The 20,578-nt window shown below is 44.3% G+C and overlaps 1 protein-coding gene across 2 annotated transcripts; it reads right to left on the bottom strand.

The window, feature by feature from the left end:
• Positions 1 to 253: 253 nt before the first annotated feature.
• On the bottom strand, positions 254 to 12,663 carry LOC129845908 (zinc finger protein 407-like). 2 transcript variants are annotated; one of them, XM_055913845.1, is made up of 4 exons: positions 12,568 to 12,663; positions 10,030 to 10,089; positions 6,107 to 9,941; positions 254 to 528 (listed from the first exon to the last, which is right to left on the bottom strand). In XM_055913845.1, the coding sequence occupies exons 3-4, from the start codon at positions 9,804 to 9,806 to the stop codon at positions 410 to 412; spliced, it is 3,819 nt and encodes a 1,272-aa protein (XP_055769820.1). In that variant the 5' UTR covers positions 9,807 to 9,941; positions 10,030 to 10,089; positions 12,568 to 12,663; the 3' UTR covers positions 254 to 409. The 2 variants fall into 2 exon arrangements, with proteins under 2 accessions (XP_055769820.1, XP_055769821.1); XM_055913846.1 differs by having other exon boundaries at positions 12,572 to 12,658.
• Positions 12,664 to 20,578: the final 7,915 nt, after the last annotated feature.

Genomic DNA, 20,578 nt, shown 5'->3' with positions numbered 1-20,578 from the left:
GCACGGGAATGAAACTAACTGAACTGAACTTGGCCTAAATGCAGTACGAAAGAGACACAGAAGCATTGTACTTTGAGTTTATAGGCCTAGCCCTGCGCCGTTGCGCTATAATGTTGACTATGATGAGATATGACAGATTCTATTGAAACATATCACAATAAGAGAGGAAATAATGGTTGGCAGAGCAAGAGGATCTTCTTCTTGTGATTCAACCTAAATGGCAAAAATGACTTAAAAACCCAATAAGACCGTAGCAACGTAAAAGGAAAACAAGTGTTTCGTCTTAAGTTCAGATAGTACCTTGCCCTTCCATTCCGTTTCTGACCTTTTTTCTTCCGTTTGGAACTTAATGAACACAACCCAGGCATCCCCAGTTAAAAAGGTAGTGACTAGTCACTGACTGTGGTACTCACCCACAGATGTGGCACTTGTACTCTCTCATGCCCAGATGTCTCTTCACGTGGTTCCTGGCGTCACCCAGCTGGGCGGTGGCAAAGTTGCAGATTTTGCACTTGAAGGGCTTCGATCCTGCAGAACAATAAGTGAAGTCAATTTATCCTACTTTATCTATTGGGGAAAAAATACACAGATTACTATAAACAGTCTAATAAAAAAGAAAGTAGTGGTTGTAGATGTAGGGGTGAAGGTAGAGTAGAGCCATAAGGCCGGGGGGGGGGGGGGGGGGGGGGGCAACATGGAGGCACAGTCTTTAATAACATTCAAACTGAAAGATCTTTGCACAATTGCAGAGATGGTGACACTGAACGATGCCGTGGTGAATTTGTGTTGTTAGTCAGGTTGCTGAAATTTGGAATATTCTTTACTGCTACTGTACGACTTTACTGCCCAAGATTGACTGTAAAACAACCAGACACCCTGAGTCCAGGACATACATCAAAACTATGAAATAAGCTAGTTGACAGAATGCCAAGAGTGTGCAAAGCTGTCGTGAAGGCAAAGGGTGGCTACTTTGAAGAATCTAAAATGTCAAATATTTTTTGGTTACTACATGATTCCATATGTGTTATTTCATAGTTTTGATGTCTTCACTCTTATTCTACATGGTAGAAAATAGTCAAAATAAAGAAAAACCCTTGAATGAGTAGGTGTGTCCAAACTTTTGACTGGTACTGTACAAAAAAAACACAAGCTCCTACAGTGAGTACATGGCCTCCACCTCTCCATCTTTCCCCGTCACTCTCTCCCTCTCTCTCTCTCTTACCTACTCTTCCTTCTTTTGCTTCTGGATGCGTAAATTGGATACCAAAGGTCAGGCAGAACACGTAAATCAATTTGGTGTGCACTCACTACCACGTTCCATCATTAAAAGCGCTAATCACTCTGCCTGGCTTTGCGGGGAGGTATCCTTCTAATTATTCTCATTAATAAAATGGGGAGGGTGGGGTGGCAGTGGCGTTTGAGAGAGTGGCACAGTCTCTGCCCGCAATTTGTCATTTAAGAGCAGCAGAGCGAGAGAGGGGGCTGCTATGGATCGTCAGCGCCCATGATGGCTAGACGGGACACCACCCCCTAGGCTAATAGAACACACGGACTGGGGAAGGCCTATTCAATCAAAAAAGCGCTGCAGCATGCCGGGGAATAGTACTGTAGCATTGTAAATATGCCCCCAAAAGAATAGTCCAATGCTGTTTCAGTTGGCCTAGTTATAACATTTAAGCATAAGTTAACTCATGGTTGCAACGACAGTGCTATTTTTCCTAAATGAATTGAACCCCAGCCGTTATTTAGTTGTGTAGATAAAATATACACAAGATGTGTATGCAACTACAAGTGAGGGCCATTCATGTGGATAATGCCGCACGGACTAGGGCCAGGTCCCATGCAGACAGACAAGGGGCCAGGTCCCATGCAGACAGACTAGGGGCCAGGTCCCATGCAGACAGACAAGGGGCCAGGTCCCATGCAGACAGACAAGGGGCCAGGTCCCATGCAGACAGACAAGGGGCCAGGTCCCATGCAGACAGACAAGGGGCCAGGTCCCATGCAGACAGACAAGGGGCCAGGTCCCATGCAGACAGACAAGGGGCCAGGTCCCATGCAGACAGACAAGGGGCCAGGTCCCATGCAGACAGACAAGAGGCCAGGTCCCATGCAGACAGACAAGGGGCCAGGTCCCATGCAGACAGACAAGGGGCCAGGTCCCATGCAGACAGACAAGGGGCCAGGTCCCATGCAGACAGACAAGGGGCCAGGTCCCATGCAGACAGACAAGGGGCCAGGTCCCATGCAGACAAACTAGGGCCAGGTCCCATGCAGACAGACAAGGGGCCAGGTCCCATGCAGACAGACAAGGAGCCAGGTCCCATGCAGACAGACAAGGGGCCAGGTCCCATGCAGACAGACAAGGGGCCAGGTCCCATGCAGACAGACAAGGGGCCAGGTCCCATGCAGACAGACTAGGGGCCAGGTCCCATGCAGACAGACTAGGGCCAGGTCCCATGCAGACAGACTAAAGCAGCAGTTCTCCAGTATGACACACTAATCTGACTGGAAACCTCCTATAATATACTCGCTATGCAATCCGCTCTCCCAGTGAATATCCCAAGACTCATTGCAATATTTATTTCAGGGGCAGCCGCTGATTTGATTAAGCACTTTGTGTAGATTACTAATTTGTTCATACACGGTTCACTTGCCGCGAGCTGGAAGTACGACAAGTTGAATTTTAAGCCGGTAACGAAGATTGAAAGGCAAGCGCGTGCTAACAAGGCCTGCAAACAGGCGAGGGAGGGGCGTTAACACATGAGCGCTGGTGAATCGGGCCTCTTCATTTAGCACCGATACACACCCCTATGATGCGCTCCCCAAAACAAACACACACACACGCCCAAGCCGAGGTGAAGCGAGTGACAGGCGCAGAGGGAGAGGATCTGGCCAGATGGCTGTGTGAGTGAGTATGAGACATGGCAGGAGGAGAGATATGTGGCATCCCTCCCTTCTCACGTCTCATCGTGTTAATACTCCACCACTCCACTTAAACAGCCTCCATGAAACTGAAATTGACCATCAATGCAGTGTCATGTTAAATTAATATTGCCAACCACATAGGGGCAATGTGGCTCCCTCACATTCCAGATGAGATGGGTAATGACCCGCAATGCGCTTGCTCTCTCTCTCTCTCTCTCTCCCTCTCCCTGAAGGGATACTTCTGGATTTTGGCAATGCTAGCAGATACCCATAGACTATCAGTCATTACTTTAACGCTAGTTAGCATTAGCTTGCAAAAACTACCTCTAACTTCCTTCACACTGGACACAGAGACATAAACATGGTATCCACGAGTACATCTGACTGGCGAAGTAGATAAAGGGCATCGTTGCCAAAATCCCGGCAAAACGGCAAACCCGTTTTAAAACATTTTTTAAAGGGACAGACTTTTTTTCCAGTGTTGAATTTTCAAATCAAATAGTTTTGTTTACACCTTCAGAAACTCATTGTGTGTGTGTGTGTGTGTGTGTGTGTGTGTGTGTGTGTGTGTGTGTGTGTGTGTGTGTGTGTGTGTGTGTGTGTGTGTGTGTGTGTGTGTGTGTGTGTGTGTGTGTGTGTGTGTGTGTTTGTTTGTTTGTTTGTTTGTTAGAGAGAAAGAGTGTGTGTGTGCATGTTTGGCAAGTGTGTGTGGTGATTATGTGTGTGTGTGGCCATTACTTCAACCCACCCCAGACCTCAGAAGGTCAGACAGCTCTCTCAAGTGAAAAAGTGACCAATTTAGCTCAAAATGCAAATCCAGTTGCATCCTCATTGGCAAAATGTAAGTCTTTTTTTCCCAGGGGACAAATTGACAAATATGCGTGCAGCCTCCCACCATCTCCTGATTTTGCCGATTAATCAAGTAAATAAAAATCTTGGTTTAATTAAAACGATCTGGACGTGCTCCCAGTCCAAACACCGGTGGACCCCACAGTCCTGCTCCACAGCACTGGAAGAAGTGTACACGATAAATGACCACATACAAAGAGAGAATAACTCAATGTAATGAGGGAACTTAGCAATAATAATAACTAGTATACAGTGTCAAAATGCTAAGAAATAGGTGCATTCTACAAAGAGGCAAAGAAAATGAGCAAACTCAGAAATGAGCAAACTCATCAAGAAGGAGATAAATTCAATCGAAAAAGCCACCTAAAAAAATTACGACAATACTCACATCGAGACCTTCAAATGTGCCCTTGACTTTGATAAACACATCTTCTTAAAGTGTCACTGTTTTCATTTGCTTAAGTAACACTTTCCCTCAGCTGGAACCAAAGTAATGGCGTTGTTTACACGGCAATATGAAATACTGTAGTAGGCTCATAAACGGATATTACAAATTCAACAAAATATCACACAAAGGATAAATCTAAATGTTGATCATTTGGCCTCATAATCCTTCTCTTGTTGATGTCGTCTGTCCTTTCAGACTACTCGACTATACAACAAACAGAATTTCAATTCAGTCTTACTGTACAGTATGTGCGAGTCTCCCCGTGCCACAAAGTGTGGTTTTGTTGAGCAACAGAGACATGAGGGGAATGCCAAAGTAAAGACAGTTAGTTGCTCTTCTTGTATGCTTTTATTTTTCTGAATTAATTAACCGTAGGACGTACCCCAGCAAAACAGACCACATGCCAACCTGAACCAGTTTGCAATGGTGAGACCATGGCGACTCTTCCCCCATATTAGAAGTTGAGAGGTCATCCCAAACAGAAGTAGGCCTAATCATGTCGTCTCGGTGATGGGTAAGGGCACACACTTAGAGAAAGAAGCAGCAGCAGCCTGGGTATCTGAGCATTCTGACCCACATGACCAGACTACCATAGTGCCTCATGGCAGCACTCTCATTGACTCTGCACATGGCAACCCCCCCGTCAACTCTCCGAGACGGTCCACACATCTTAACCCTCCTCGGCCATTAGTCAGTCACTCCACACACAGAGAAAGACACAGACACACACACACACACACACACACACACACACACACACACACACACACACACACACACACACACACACACACACACACACACACACACACACACACACACACACAGAGACACATAATACACCCAGAACGACCATAGAGCTCTGTCTGTACTCCAATTAAAGTCCCATTAAAGTTTGGGCTGAAAGGGGGACGGACCGGAGGAAGCAGAGAAGGGCATTTATTGATGGCGCCCTCACTTCTCATTCCTACATTAAGCTGATTTTAAAAGCAATTAATACACATGGTCAAGGAAGAGTAATGGAGCGCCCTCTATTCTTAACCCGCCAGACATTCCCTAGTCATAGACCTGACCAGCCGAACCCTGATTTGCATTATAAATGACAAGATAAATCTTAATGGATTGAGGATAATCAGCTCACCATGTAGGCTGACACATACAGACGCAAGTTACACACACACACACACACACACACACACACACACACACACACACACACACACACACACACACACACACACACACACACACACACACACACACAACACACACACACACACACACACACACACACACACACACACACACGGGAAATGAAGGGCTTTGAATACGCCTGCATTGATTATTTTAAATTATTAGCCCACCTCTCTTTGGGTCTCCAATGCTTTTAGCCAAAGCTTTAACACATTTACAGAGACTTATTGACTATAATTACAACCGAATCTTGGTAATGGACACATCAATTATGAGTCGCACATGTCTTTGACCAGGCGGTGCACAGGGAATCCCAATCCGTGGTCCATTAGCATCTCCTGCAGCTCAGTCTTTACCTTCTCCATTCCTCCAATGCATGGCTTAAGCTCCCATCACTACATGGACCATGCCTCTCCTCTGATACCTGGCCTGGCCCTGATACCGCTACATAGGCTAGACTACAGTATCTCAAAACCTGATGTCCAACACATGTAATGATTGACAATGCTGGTCAATTCTAAGTGGCGTATACACTGTATTTTAACACCTATGAATATTAGTGACGCAGCTATCAATGACTTTAAAATAACTCATTTAAAATAACTCATCAAAGAAACTAAGTATGTATCATTAAAAAAAATAATAGCAGTGAAGGTTTTCAAATAAGTGTTTTGGGAGACAACGTACCTGTGTGTGTGCGGATGTGCGCCAGGAAGGCCATGGAGTTGCTGCTCTTGCACACCTTGCCGCAGTGCTTGCACACACTGCCCTGGTTCTCCTCGCGCTCGCGGTTGATCTGCTCCGTGTCCTCCAGGACGTACTTGTTGACCTCGCGCAGCAGCTCCTCGTGCTTCTCCTTGATGTGCACGAACAGCTCCTGCTCCGTCTCGAACGGGTCCGTGCACTTCACGCACTTGAAGGTGGCGCCGCCTTCCGGAAGCTCCTCGATGCTGGCCTGCTCGTTGCGCAGGTGGGCGGCGCTGGTCAGGTGCTGGTGCAGGTTGCTCTCCGTGTAGAAGGACTTGCCGCACAGCATGCAGTGGAAGTGCTTCTCCTTGGACGGGTGCTTCATGGAGATGTGCACATTGAGGCCGCTCATGCCGTCCGCCACGAAGCCGCAGTCCTCGCAGCGGATGCGGGGGTTGGGAGTTAACCCCTTGGACAGACCTGAAGCCCCTACAGGTTTGGTTCTTTTGATCTTCTGGAAACTGCCCGGTCCGGCCAGGCCAGAGTGGCCCTCAACAGAGTGAGCCATGCGTTCTTCATGCAAAGCCAGCTCGGCTTCAGTCAAGGACTTGAGAGGTATGATGCAAGCGTCGAACGGCAGCGCCCTGGTGAGCTGTTTCTCTGGGGAAGAGATGTCAGGTTTCTCATCAGCCATCTCAACGTCGTCGTCTGAACAGAATAGCTCTGGTTCCGCCTCGGGCTCGGCCCCTTCCTTCTGGCCTTCCTCGGGCGGTGTAATGGGGATTTCTGCTGGTGCCTCCTGAGGCTCAAACGTACCTAGAGCTTCGTTGCTGGTTTGTTCCGAGCCACCACAGGACGCCTCACCAGCCACCTGGATCTCTGTGTTTTCCTCAACAACAGTGCCACTAACTTCCACTATTGGGGCTGCCTGCTCATTGCTCAAAACGTCAGAAGTCTGTGTGGGGTTAGTGGTAATATGCTCTGTGTTGTTGGGCTGTTCTGTCTCTGTGGGTTGGTATGTATCTGTGGGTTGTTCTGTATCGATGATAGGGGGCTGGTCTGTGTCTGTGTTGATGGACTGCTCTGTCTCTGTGGGTTGGTATGTATCTGTGGCTTGTTCTGTATCGATGATAGGGGGCTGGTCTGTGTCTATGTCATTGGGCTGGTCTGTCTCTGTGGGTTGGTCTGTATCGGTGATAGGGGGCTGGTCTGTGTCTGTGTCATTGGGCTGGTCTGTATCTGTGGGTTGTTCTGTATCGATGATAGGGGGCTGGTCTGTGTCTGTGTCATTGGGCTGGTCTGTGTCTGTGGGTTGTTCTGTATCGATGATAGGGGGCTGGTCTGTGTCTGGGTTGATGGGCTGCTCTGTCTCTGTGGGTTGGTCTGTACCTGTGTCTGTGGGTTGTTCTGTATCGATGATAGGGGGCTGGTCTGTGTCTGTGTTGTTGGGCTGCTCTGTCTCTGTGGGTTGATCTGTATCTGTGTCTGTGGGTTGGTCTGTGTCTATACTGTTAGGCTGGTCTGTAGTTGTGCCTGTGGGCTGCTCTATGTCTGTGTCAGGGGGCACTGAGGGGGAGGGATCCTCAGTGTGAGCATTGTTGTCAGCATCAGGGTCAGCTCTGTTCCCCAGCTCCATGGCCTCCTCCTCTGGCTGTGCCAGGTCTTCCGCCACAAAGCTCTCCAGGTTCTCTAGGTAGACCTCACTCTTCTGCTTATGCTTGTCCGTGGAGGCGTGGCGAGACATCTCTCGACGCGTGACCGCGTAGTAGCTGCACGCCAGGCACACAAACTCAAAGTCCCGGGTGTGTCTCCTCTTCACGTGGAGGTCGAGGGAGGGAATCGAATGAGCTACGAAGCTGCAATGGCTGCAGGAGTTGACCAAGTCGTACTTGCTCTTTTTCGGGCTGCTCACTTGTCCTTTGACGTCGTCTTGTGACAGCTCCCCTGTTTTGTCCGTGGCCCCCTCCTCTCCTTTGGACCCTGCTCTGACTGGACTATTCCGATGTATAGCCTCACCCTCGCTGGCCTGAGAGCCTGACTCTTTACTCACGACCTGCACTGACGTATCCAGGTCCACTTGGCCATCGCTGCTAGCATCCTCCACGCGTTTAAGGTGCTTCTTTGTGACACAGTGTCGGTCCATGTCGCCTTTCGTCACACAGTTGTAAGAACAAAGCCTGCAGGTGAAGCTGTACTGCCGGCTGTGCTTACGACGAATATGCACATTTAGATTGGTACTATTGGAGGCGAGAAGGCCACAGTATTCACATGTAGTTGCAGCAGGCCCCTTTGGCCTGCCTCTCCTCCTCTTGAGGGGGCTTTTCTCGTCCGTGTGCTCTTCCATGTTCTCCAACACGACTTTCGCAGCCTCAATAGCTTCCTCATTAACATCAGGTTGCAGCTCTCCATCACGTCCGATGACCCCTACTGCCACGTCATCGGTCAGCATGTCGTCACCGATCGAATCTTTGCTCACCTTCTCAACGCACTCCTCAAAGGAGGACCCTGTGTTTTTCTCCTCAGCCACACGCCGGTGGCTCTCCGAGGACACATGTGTGTCCATCCACTCGGATGTAGCGGTGTAGTAGCGGCAGACGTTACAGAGGAAGCGATGCTCGCCGTGGCGCTTTAGCCGAGCGTGGCTCTCCAGCAAAGCAGAGTTGCTGACCCTGAATTCGCAACTCCCGCACTGCAGCTGGAACCTGGCACCGAGCGCACGCCTGGACGCCCGGGTCTGAGTCGTCGTGGAGGCAAAGATTTGAGCCTGCTCGGCTGTCTTCTTGTCCATGGGTGACGAGAGGCCAGAGGATTCCCTGCTTTCCGCGACTCGTTTGTTGTGCTTGTTACTAAGACAGTGCTTTTCGTAGTCGCACTTTGCCACACAGGCGTACAAGCAGAATTCACAGAAGTAATTCATCTCTTTGGTGTGGCGTCTCTTGATGTGTGTATCTAGGCTTGGCTTGTCCCTAAACTCGTGACCACAGTAGCTACAAGCATGTATGGTCTTGGGCTTGGGGCCCCGTTTACCTACTATCTTCTTACCGGGGGTCTTTTCTTGCTCCTCCTCTGCAATCTCCTCTGTAGCTATTGTAGTCACCTTCATATCAAATGTATCTCTCCCTGTCCCTTGTTTCTCAGCAATTTCCTCTTTGGCTATTATTGTAGTCACCTCCCCCCCAGAACCCCCTGCCTCTGTGCCCTGACTCTGACTCTCTGTGGCATCCTGCTGTCTCTCACTGCTGCTCACTTTCTCCTCAGTGTCTCCACCTGTCTTGTAATTTGAAGTCTGTGCTGTTGCTCCGGTTGTGGAGCCATCTATTTCAACAAGTACCTCAGCTGAGCTCACACCCCGGGTCTTTCCTCTACCGGTGTGCTTCCTCTTGGAGTGAATCTTCAAGGCAGTTGGAGTTTTGGCCATAAAGCCACAGATGGGACAGGCACAGCCGTAACCTGTCTCCGGGGTAATGTTCACCTCAACCCGAGGGGGCTGGTCTGACTCCTTCCCATCAGCCACCTTACCGCCGGTGTCCTCCTCAATCTCTCCTGTGCTGTCAGCTGTGACATCATCAGGCCTGGGCCTCTTTGCTAGGGAAGGAATTCCTCCACTCTCCATTTCCTCTGTGGAGACACTTCCTGTGTCCCTATGATGAGGCACCTTGTCCTCATTAATCTCCTTCCCTGACCTTAATTCTCTGTCCATGTTAGACAACTCCTGATGCCTTTACATGAGAAGAGGAAATTGGACTCTGTTCCAGCAATCAATTAAGTTATGATCCTGTTTCTGTAAAGTAACATTGAAGATGGGCAATCCTCATATAATTGACTGTGAAATTAGCTGAAACAAAATAAACATTACATAACAATACTGTGTTTCATATAACAAAACTGTGTTTCAAATTGTATAGATGGAGTAGGCTACTTACTCAGAGATCATTCTGCGTGTTCGAAAACGAAGTCGGCCAAATGTAGGTATCAGTCGCCATCTAGTGATTTTAGAATGAAACTGTTCAGTAATAAGGTGGTTGACGTTGCATGCATGTGATGTTACATTTGATTAAAAAATATACATTTTTAAAACAGGGAAAGGCAGTGAGTGGTCAGTAGCATACATTTAAATAGGTTACAATTAATTAGGCCTAGATTATATTTACCTCTCCCCTTTAAATATATTTAACTTCAAAGATACCTAATTTATAAACATTTTACAATAGACTTAGTACAGCTGACGGTTGACACAGATGAATCTCCTAAGAAGAATTTAGCCAGCTTAGATATTTCCCTCTCCCTTCTTGTGACCTATCTACTGTAGTCTACATTTTAGGCACCATCCCTCTGGATGGGGTGCCAATCGCTTGTGAGAATTTTTGGTCAAAATCTCATTGCTATGCAATGTCTTTTTCAACCGGACGCCAAAAATATAATCCCCACCATGACATTACATGAACTCATTTTGTTCCCCATCAAATTTTATGACTACTCTCCTCAAACATTTAGATAATACGTCAAATGAAGTATATGTGTAGTCAAGTTTGCTTTAAAAGCAGGCAATGATTTATTTAAAAAAAAATCTACATTAACTAAACCTGACCTGAACCGCTTCCCACCTGCTCCAGTAGCCAGTCTAGCAACTCTCTCACGTGCCTTGCCAGGACATGTCTTCAAAGTATTGATTTATCTCAAGATAGTGTCCAAATTGATGAGAGATTACATGGTAATAACAAAAATATAAACGCAACATGCAACAATTTCAAAGATTTTGCTGAGTTGCAGTTCATATAAGGAAATAAGTCAATATAAATAAAGAAATTAGGGCCTAACCTATTGATTTCACATGACTGGGCAGGGGAGCAGCCATGGTTTGGCATAGGCCCACCCACTTGAGAGCCAGGCCCAGCAAATCAGAATTCGGTTTTCCCCTCAAAAGAGCTATATTACAGACATAATTACTCCTCTGCACCCGCCCCTACCGCAGGTTAAGAAGCCGGATGTGGAGGTCCTGGGCTGGCGTGGTTACACGTGGTCTGCGATTGTGAATCTGGTTGGACATGCTACCAAATTCTCTAAAACTACATTGGAGGTGGCTTATGGTAGAGAGATTAACATGTAATTGTCTGGCAACAGCTCTGGTGGACATTCCTGCAGTCAGCATGCCAATTGCGCACTCCCTTAAAACTTGAGACATCTGTGGCATTGTGTTGTGACAAAACTGCTCATTTTAGTGGCCTTTTATTGTCCCGCACAAGGTGCACCTGTGTAATGATCATGCTGTTTAATCAGCTTGTGATATGCCACACCTGTCAGATGGATGGATTATCTTGACAAAGGGTGAAATGCTCACTAACAGAGATGTAAACAAATGTGTGCACATTTTTGAGGAATAAGCTTTTTGTGTGTATGGAACATTTCTGGGATCTCTTATGTCAGCTCATGAAACCAGCACTTAACACGTTGCGTTTATGTTTTGGTTCAGTGTAATTTAAAGACTTGAAGAAAGTCAGATGGTTACTGGAGTGAGAAAATACAGTATATGTGACTAAAGTAAAATAATTAGGGAGTACAATTATCTGACGAACTGTGCTAATCACTTCACAGCCAACCGGATACATTTCACATATAATTGCACGAATTCAAACTTTATTTTCCTGCTAAAGACTCGTTTTTCAGTCCGTCTCTACGTTGCCCTGGACAGAGCGGAGAGTGTTAAGCAGAGGTAGGCTCTTGCAACTGGGAGTCCAGCTTTCCTACCTAGTAACTCCTTAGCTAACTAGCTTAGCATTAGCTAGCGTTAGCCAGTTAGAGCCACGAGGGTCTAACTAGCTAGCTAGCATGGTTGGTCGGGTAGTTATGCATGTACGAGATAGTTAAGGTCGACGTTCTGCAATTTAACGACACTGTTGGTCGGCTATCACACTGCCACTGGCTAGTTGCTACCAATGCCAGAGTGCTGCCAAAAGTAGCTAAAGTAACCTTAGGTACGGCGCGCTGCAAAACTTCTCAATATATGGGTCATCCTTCCAAACTTATTTCTTCTAATTTGAGAACAAGGGTATCAAGTAATATTCGACTTTTGGTAAATTAGTGTCAAGGTCGGTTTGGATGTAGCTATTTCATTCCGACTGGTTCATTTTTGTGTCAACCATCATTCCGATACCAATATGTTCAAAATATTCATGAAAATACACAAGCGCCAGAAATGTGAGTTACGTGAAGCCAGTCCTATCAGATAAGAGTATTTTCACTGTCGTCCAATGAGTGCGGCATAGAGGTGGGACTTATTTGCTCCTAAGCCCTAAAAACGACGGCAGCACAGAGGCCCAAAAAGGAAGCTAATGTCGACCTTTGAAATACATGTGTTTATAAGCTAAACAGTTGCTGTACATACATTTTAAATATCCATAATGCTTTAGGAATTACAGACCCGTATTTAAGTAATCAATATGATGGTAGTTTTAACAGCTTACCTACAATTTCCCCAGTATTCTCAATGTCCGCGCTTTTCCCTCTTGGTCACAAGTGGCGTACCGTAGCACGTACCATACGTCACTCTAGCAAGCTGATGCGGTGTTCAGGACAACTCGGAAAGTTCCGATTTAGATGAATGATGGACACTTCAATTTGAAATTTCATCCGTCGTTATATCTTCTCCCGTTTTGGTGGCTTCAATTTTATGTTACTTTGTAACAATAACATTTATACGGTTCCTACAAAATTATCTGCTGTTCATAGACAAGAATTCTTAGCGTGGTCGTTAATATATAAACAATTTCCCCCGCATAGGTATTTCATTTGGAACAATATGGATATTTTGTCTTTATTTTTTAAGAACTGGTTTACTAAATATATCCTGCTGGTGAGTCAACTTTGTAATGCAGAAGGTTTGTTACTCAATTATGAGGATTTTTTTAATCTCATTACAATATCCTTGTTAAACCTAGAGAGTTTGCCATAGTCTTTGATGCTATTCTATCTGGAACTCTCATGTTGTTTAGAGATGTAACCAGACCTCACCTTCTTGACATACGCTCGCTTAATCCAGTTGACTCTCCAATGGGAAAAATGCATTTCTCCTTGCTCCATCAGAACAACAGATTTATACGTGCTTTATTTCAAAGGGATATTGTATCCATTCCTTATGTCACAACTTACTAGAATACATTTGTCAATAATATCTGTTGTAAAAAAGTCTGGTTATTACCAGACAAATACCTGCTTGTTAACAAGGTCAAAGAGGTCTCTTTCAGAATGACCCATAAGTATTACCCTGTGAATCATTACCTGAAGAAACTCAAAAAAGACTAACATTAACTGTACTTTTTGTGTTGAGCATCCAGAAATAGTTTTGCATTTATTTTGGCATTGTCTACATGTAAAGAAATTATGGCAAGATATTCATAGTTTTATAATTGTTAATATTCTTGATGACTTTTGTTTTTTTATGGGATAATGTGCTGCTCGGTTTCCTTAAATATAATAAGGATAAAGAAAAACAATTATACTTCATGAATCTAATTGTGCTAATGGGAAAACTTCATATTCATAAATATAAATTCACTAATAAAAAAACACTCTTCCTTGTTTTATATAAGGAATTCGAGCAGTACATTAAGACCGTTCTACGTTCTTCTAATAAGAAAGCTGTTAAAACAATCAATACGTGTGTATATTTTAATCTTTGTATAATCTGTCATTTGTTGTACCCCCTAGCCTAGCATATGTTATCATTGTCTGTTTGTATACGTCTTGTATGTATACTGGTTTTTCTGAGATTAAAAAAACTAAAACAAATAAGGATAATGGATTTGTGTTTAATGCCGCGTTCAATGCTAGTCGGAACTATGAAACTCAGAAATGTCCGACTTGCTGATTCGTTGAACGCAGCACGTGTATAGCTACAACCAGTTAGCAAGTCGGACATTTCAAAGTTTCCTATTTCCGACTAGCACATGAACGCGCCATTATGGTGGGGACATCCGAAGTATCACAGACAGCACTGACCAAGATTCAAAACAACTGGGAACTCGAAAATCTTCCCCCCAAGACATGATAGCCTGGGTAAAATATGGAGGTTGATTACCAGGCTTTCACTTGTAGACCTACATTCTTACACATCATTAGACATGGAAGAAATGAGATGGCAGAAAGGAAACTTGCCTACTTTTTAGACAATTGAGATGCTCAACAACAGGCATCAAATGAGCACACCTGTGAGCATAGGCTCAGTTCCAGCAAGGCGAGGGAGGCAGGATCACAATCTAATAGTGTGTAGATTTGGGATGCAAGGTGATTTGTCGATCAGTGTTCTGCACAGTCTGACTGCGATGTAGTTGATCTCAAACATGCACTACTTGTCACTGTAATTCACCTTCTTCGACCCTAGACTTTTTTTTGCACTGTCCCTGTATTCCACTGCTCTATTTCAATGGCAATTGTGTACAGCCCACAAGTGGGAGCATCACTCCAGACAGACACACAATGTGTCAGTTAACATTGGTCAGTGATTAATCACCGTAGCCATGTCACATCCCTGTTCGTTGGTGAAGTTTGAAACTGGATTAATGCATGTGCCTTAATTGATACCGTAGTCTATCAGGTCAGGAGATGATAAATGATACCCGTGCATTGAATACACTGTTTACTTTTCCAGTAATTTTGCTTAATTCATCACAGTCAAAATTATGTGACATGGATGGTTAGAAACGCAGCCCCCGTCTCCAATTTTTCATTAGGTTCATTAGTCATTTGTACCTAGCTGTCTTTACTGAGAGAGGAAGGGTTGACTATGTTGGACACTGACTGAAACTCTGCCCGTCTTCCTTGCAGGATGCCTCATCATCATCAATAAATAGATTTCACACAACAAACCAACATTTGCTCTTTGGTCCTTTGATTAGTTATCTCAAAGAAGCATGATATAATTGCAAGTAGAAATGCAAATGGTTATTGATTTTTAACTATGACGGCTTGATGTACATTTTGATGTAAACCCATTGCAAGTAATAATTTTTTTTTTAAACACTGCATGAAAGGCTGACCATGTTCCCATAGTTAGTAATACATGTAATAACACATAACCCATAATACCTGTATTTACAGTGCCTTGCATAAGTATTCATCACCCTTGGCATTTTTCCTATTTTGTTGTATTACAACCTGCAATTTAAATTGATTTTTATTTGGATTTCATGTAATGGACATACACAAAATAGTCCAAATCGGTGAAGTGAAAAAATAAAAAACTTGTTTCAAAAAATTCAAAAAAATATGAAATGGAAAAGTGGTGCGAGCGTATGTATTCACCCTCTTTGCTATGAAGCCCCTAAATAAGATCTGGTGCAACCAATTACCTTCAGAAGTTAAATAAAGTCCACCTGTGTGCAATCTAAGTGTCACATGATCTGTCACATGATCTCAGTATATATATACACCTGTTCCGAAAGGCCCCAGAGTCTGCAACATCACTAAGCAAGCAGCACCACCAAGCAACAGAAGTACAGATCAGGGTTGGTTTATAAAAAAATATCAAAAACTTTGAACATCCCACGGAGCACCATTAAATCCATAATTAAAAAATGAAAATAATATGGCACCACAACAAACCTGCTAAGAGAGGGCCGCCCACCAAAACTCACGGACCAGGCAAGGAGGAGATTAATCAAAGAGGCAACAAAGAGACCAAAGAGAACCCTGAAGGAGCTGCAAAGCTCCACAGCGGAGATTGGAGTATCTGTCCATAGGACCACTTTAAGCCATACACTCCACAGAGCTGAGCTTTACGGAAGAGTGGATAGAAAAAAGCCATTGCTTAAAGAACAAAATAAGCAAACATGTTTAGTGTTTGCCAAAAGGCATGTGGGAGACTCCCCGAACATATGGAAGAATGTACTCTGGTCAGATGAGACTAAAATTGAGCTTTTTGGCTATCAAGGATAACGCTATGTCTGGCGCAAACCAAACACCTCCCCACAGTGAGGCATGGTGGTGGCAGCGTCATGCTGTGGGGATGTTTTTCATCGACAGGGACTGGGAACCTGGTCAGAATTGAAGGAATGATGGACGATGATAAATACAGGGAAATCTTGAGGGAAACCTGTTTCAGTCTTCCAGAGATTTGAGACTGGGACGGAGGTTCACCTTCCAGCAGGACAATTACCCTAAGCATACTGCTAAAGCAACACTCGAGTGGTTTAAGGGGAAACATTTCAATGTCTTGGAATGGCCTAGTCAAAGCCCAGACCTCGATCCAATTGAGAATCTGTGGTATGACTTAAAGATTGCTGTACACGAGCGGAACCCATCCAACTTGAAGGAGCTGGAGCAGTTTTGCCTTGAAGAATGGGCAAAAATCCCAGTGGCTAGATGTGCCAAGCTTATAGAGACATACCCCAAGAAACTTGCAGCTGTAATTGCTGTCAAAGGTGGCTCTACAAAGTATTGACTTTGGGGGGGTGAATAGTTATGCACGCTCAAGTTTTCAGTTATTTTGTCTTATTTCTTGTTTGTTTCACAATAATACATATTTTGTATCTTCAAAGTGGTAGGCATGTTGTGTAAATCAAATGATACAAACCCTCCAAGAATCCATTTTAATTCCAGGTTGTAATGCAACAACATAGGAAAAATGCCAAGGGGGGTGAATACTTTCGCAAGCCACTGTAGGTATTTGCCTGGATTAGATCCAGTATGGATGGTGTGCAGTACTGCTACCAGGGTTGTGTCGTCTCATCATTTCTCATTCCTTTGTACTGAGGGGGCCAATAGCTGATTTGCGCTCAACTGTCTAGGTGTTTTAGATCAATGCAGAAATTGAGATGAGAAGAGTACCCCACTTAGGCTTTTAGGCTGCACCCTAATCCCTACCCAGAACCCTGAGCAATCTTGAATGAGATGGTCATATTTTACAGGATTTGTCCCTCCAACGTAGACTTTGAAACAATAGGTTGCTTACTGTATAATAAAACAACTATTACATATTGGCATATTTCTAATAATCCATAAAGTTATTTGAATCCATGAATCATAACCTTATTTTCCATAAGGACGCTCTGTGTAAAACATAACAACATATGTCATGCAATGCCGTGAAAATCCATTGTAAATGTGACTAAGTCATAAACTATCAAATGCTTTCTGAGTTCCTTGTTACTACTGTCTTGCCCTAGACACAACCATTGTAGAATACCTGTAGGTTATCACAGTTCAGCAACCTGGAGACGACAAAGAGGAAGGCCTCTCCTTGGCCTTGAACTCTGCTTTTATGGCAGTATTTTTGAATTGGAGACAATAAAACGAGAAATATAGGTGGCTTCTGGGTGCTGACACCAAGTGACACAAATCCACTTCAGTCTGAAAAGTATAGATAATTGGGCTGAGGAAATGTGCTTTTCACAGGGGTCACTCAACTTTGAATTCAACTTCAGAAAGAGTTTAGAATACAGATCACACTCAAATAGCGTTGGAGAAATAAAATGGTGGCAACATATGTCTCCAAAACAGCAGCAAACTCGTGAGGAATTGAAACAAATGTGTGTATTTTCCCATAAAACTGAATTTATAGTGAAAATAAGAAAAAAGCAAAAAAAATTAGTCATCCAATCAGTAAAGCAACGAAAATCACATCCTTTAGGCAAGTGTCATGATATATAAAAAAAAAATTTACTTACGTTTATTTAGTAAATATTTTCTTAACTATATTTTCTTAAAACTGTATTGTTGGTTAAGGGCTTGTAAGTAAGCATTCCACAGTAAGGTCTACTACACCTGTTGTATTCGGCGCAAATGACAAATAAAATGTGATTTGATATTGGCTTACTGTAAGTGATACTGTACACGTTTGAGGGAGCTCCAAATCCATGGACAAGATCCTTCAGATAACTAGAGAACGTGCCATTTTGGGAGTTCGACATGCTGTCACGAGGCGGCGATGTCACCGACCGGGTCTGGTGCCCATATGAATGTTGACTCATGTGAACCTTTGTGACATGCACAGTAGATCAAGGCCAATAAGAGTTGTGCCCGTCACACACAGAGTCAGAGAGGATGGTATATCCCACTCTAGAGTTCAATGACCCTGGTAGCAGAGAGAAGAGATGCTGCAGCTTACTACATATCATTGTGCTCAATAAGTGATATTGTTCAGGGGAAATTGAATATGACAAAGAAATATACCACGATAATTACAGTTGTATAGTAAGTTCATGACAATAATTTGATACTTGGTTGAACTGTGCAATTAACATCCTCACTAGAAAATGTTTCAGTAGTGATTGCTGTTACTATCAACACAGTATAAACAGTGTAACAAGCTGGAAGTAGAGGCATTAGACATTGGCTGGGGTGTATTAAAAGCAGTGTGAAAGCAATAAAGCATGTCAACAACTTGTTGCGAGGACATTCCTCAGGTGACAGCGATGGCCACTGTGTCACACGTCTCAGAGCAAATGTTGCACCTTCGGGGTCTTGTTCTCCAAAGACCGAAGAATGCAGCCCTTACGCCATTCTTCCAGAATGAAGGACAAGTGTTTGATTTGAACTATCTCTGCGCTGATAAGCGCCTGTCCTCCGTGCCAGTCTCAGACTGCTCCTCACCTCAATAAAAAACAAGCCTTATCAAAGGCATTTACAACTGCCAGCATGCCTCAGGAGTTACAATACCTGGATGCTTGCCCTGGAAAGTGGACACCTGTATGTCTGACTATCTCCCTGTAGAGAATGTATCTGGCAAAATATCCCCATGTTTTCGTTAAACTAGCTAGTTCGGCCCGTAAGCATACAGATACATTACAAAAGCCCTAGAAAACGCCACAATACAGATCTCACACCTCCCTGTGCAGACTGTAACAGGTTATTGCCAGAGAAATGTTGTCTATCTTAAAATCAGTTTTCTTTTTAGCCAATTTGTCTCATCATCCTTACTCAATAAGGACTATATCTGAAATTATAGATTTCAAGTCAGATGCACACCAATTATGCACACCACTTCACCAATGTATTTCTGCAACCACATCTTGCATCAACCACATCTTGCGTGAGCGCTGGCTTCCTGCGAACTACTCAATTTGTTATGGCGGAGAGGTTGAGGTGTTTGGCCTAGTGCGAGTGGTGGAACCAGGGTGGATCCTCTTTGGTAGGGTGGATCCTCTTTCCACACCCTCCTCTAAAATCCTCCCAGCCATGTACATGGGCCAAATCCCCTCTTCTTCTGAAATTCAGGTCTAGGTGTACCCCGACAAAATCGTGATTCGTCCAAATAATCATTGATGCAAAAACCAGCACACCGGTAGAATAGTTCTTCATAACCCTCATATCCCACAGACGTAACATGTTGATGTTTTTATACACCAATGGGCACCGTCTCATGTCAGAATTATGTGACTAAAAGTGGAAGTCATGCAAGCATTCAGGTGACTGGCGATGCCATCGGCGGCCTGCACCTGCAATCTCTTTATTGCGGTCGTTCAGCTCATGACCTTGACCTTGACTACTTTCAGCAGGAAATCTCTGATTTCGACATTTTGATAGCTATGAAACAATATTTGATAGTTGAAACAGTGTATCAGAGACTCTAGCTTGATAAAATATTCTAAAAAGTATAAAAGATATTGAAGCAATAGTGTTGTGGTAACCAGGGTCCCCCTACCACGCCTCCTTACCCAAACACATGCAGTGCATTCGGAAAGTATTCAGACCCCTTGACTTTTTTTTACATTACAGCCTTATTCTAAAATGTATTAAATTGTTTACCTACACACAATACCCCATAATGACAAAGCGAAAACAGGTTTTTAGAAATGTTTGCTTATTTATTCAAAATTTAAAACAGAAATGCCTTATTTACATAAGTATTCAGACCCTTTGCTATGAGACTCGAAATTGAGCTCAGGTGCATCCTGTTTTCGTTTATCATACTTGTTTCTACAACTTGATTGGAGTCTACCTGTGGTAAATTCAATTAATTGGACATGATTTAGAAGGGCACACACCTATCTATATAAGGTCCCACGGGTGACAGTGCATGTCTGAGCAAAAACCAAGCCATGTTGTCAAAGGAATTGTCCGTAGACCTCCGAGACAGGAGTATGTCAAGGCACAGATCTGGGGAAGGGTACCAAAATATGTCTGCTGCATTGAAGGTCCACAACAACACAATGTCCTCCATTATTCTTAAATGGAAGAAGTTTGGAACCACCAAGACTCTTCCTAGAGCTGAGTGCCCGGCAAATCTGAGCAATCGGGGGAGAAGGATCTTGGTCAGGTAGGAGCCCGAGAACCCAGCCGTCTAAGGCGGTCTAAAGCACTGCATTATATCGGGAGGAAACCTGGCACCATCCTACGGTGAATCATGGTGGTGGCAGCATCATACTGTGGGGATGTTCTTCAGCGGCAGGGACTGGGAGACTAGTCAGGATCGAGGGAAAGATGAACGGAGCAAAGTACAGAGAGATACTTGATGAAAACCTGCTCCAAAGCGTTCAA

This window comes from Salvelinus fontinalis, unplaced genomic scaffold (genome assembly GCF_029448725.1).
Source record: "Salvelinus fontinalis isolate EN_2023a unplaced genomic scaffold, ASM2944872v1 scaffold_0401, whole genome shotgun sequence".
NCBI classification, from domain to species: Eukaryota; Metazoa; Chordata; class Actinopteri; order Salmoniformes; family Salmonidae; genus Salvelinus; species Salvelinus fontinalis.
This window is presented reverse-complemented; position numbering and strand designations above follow the sequence as displayed.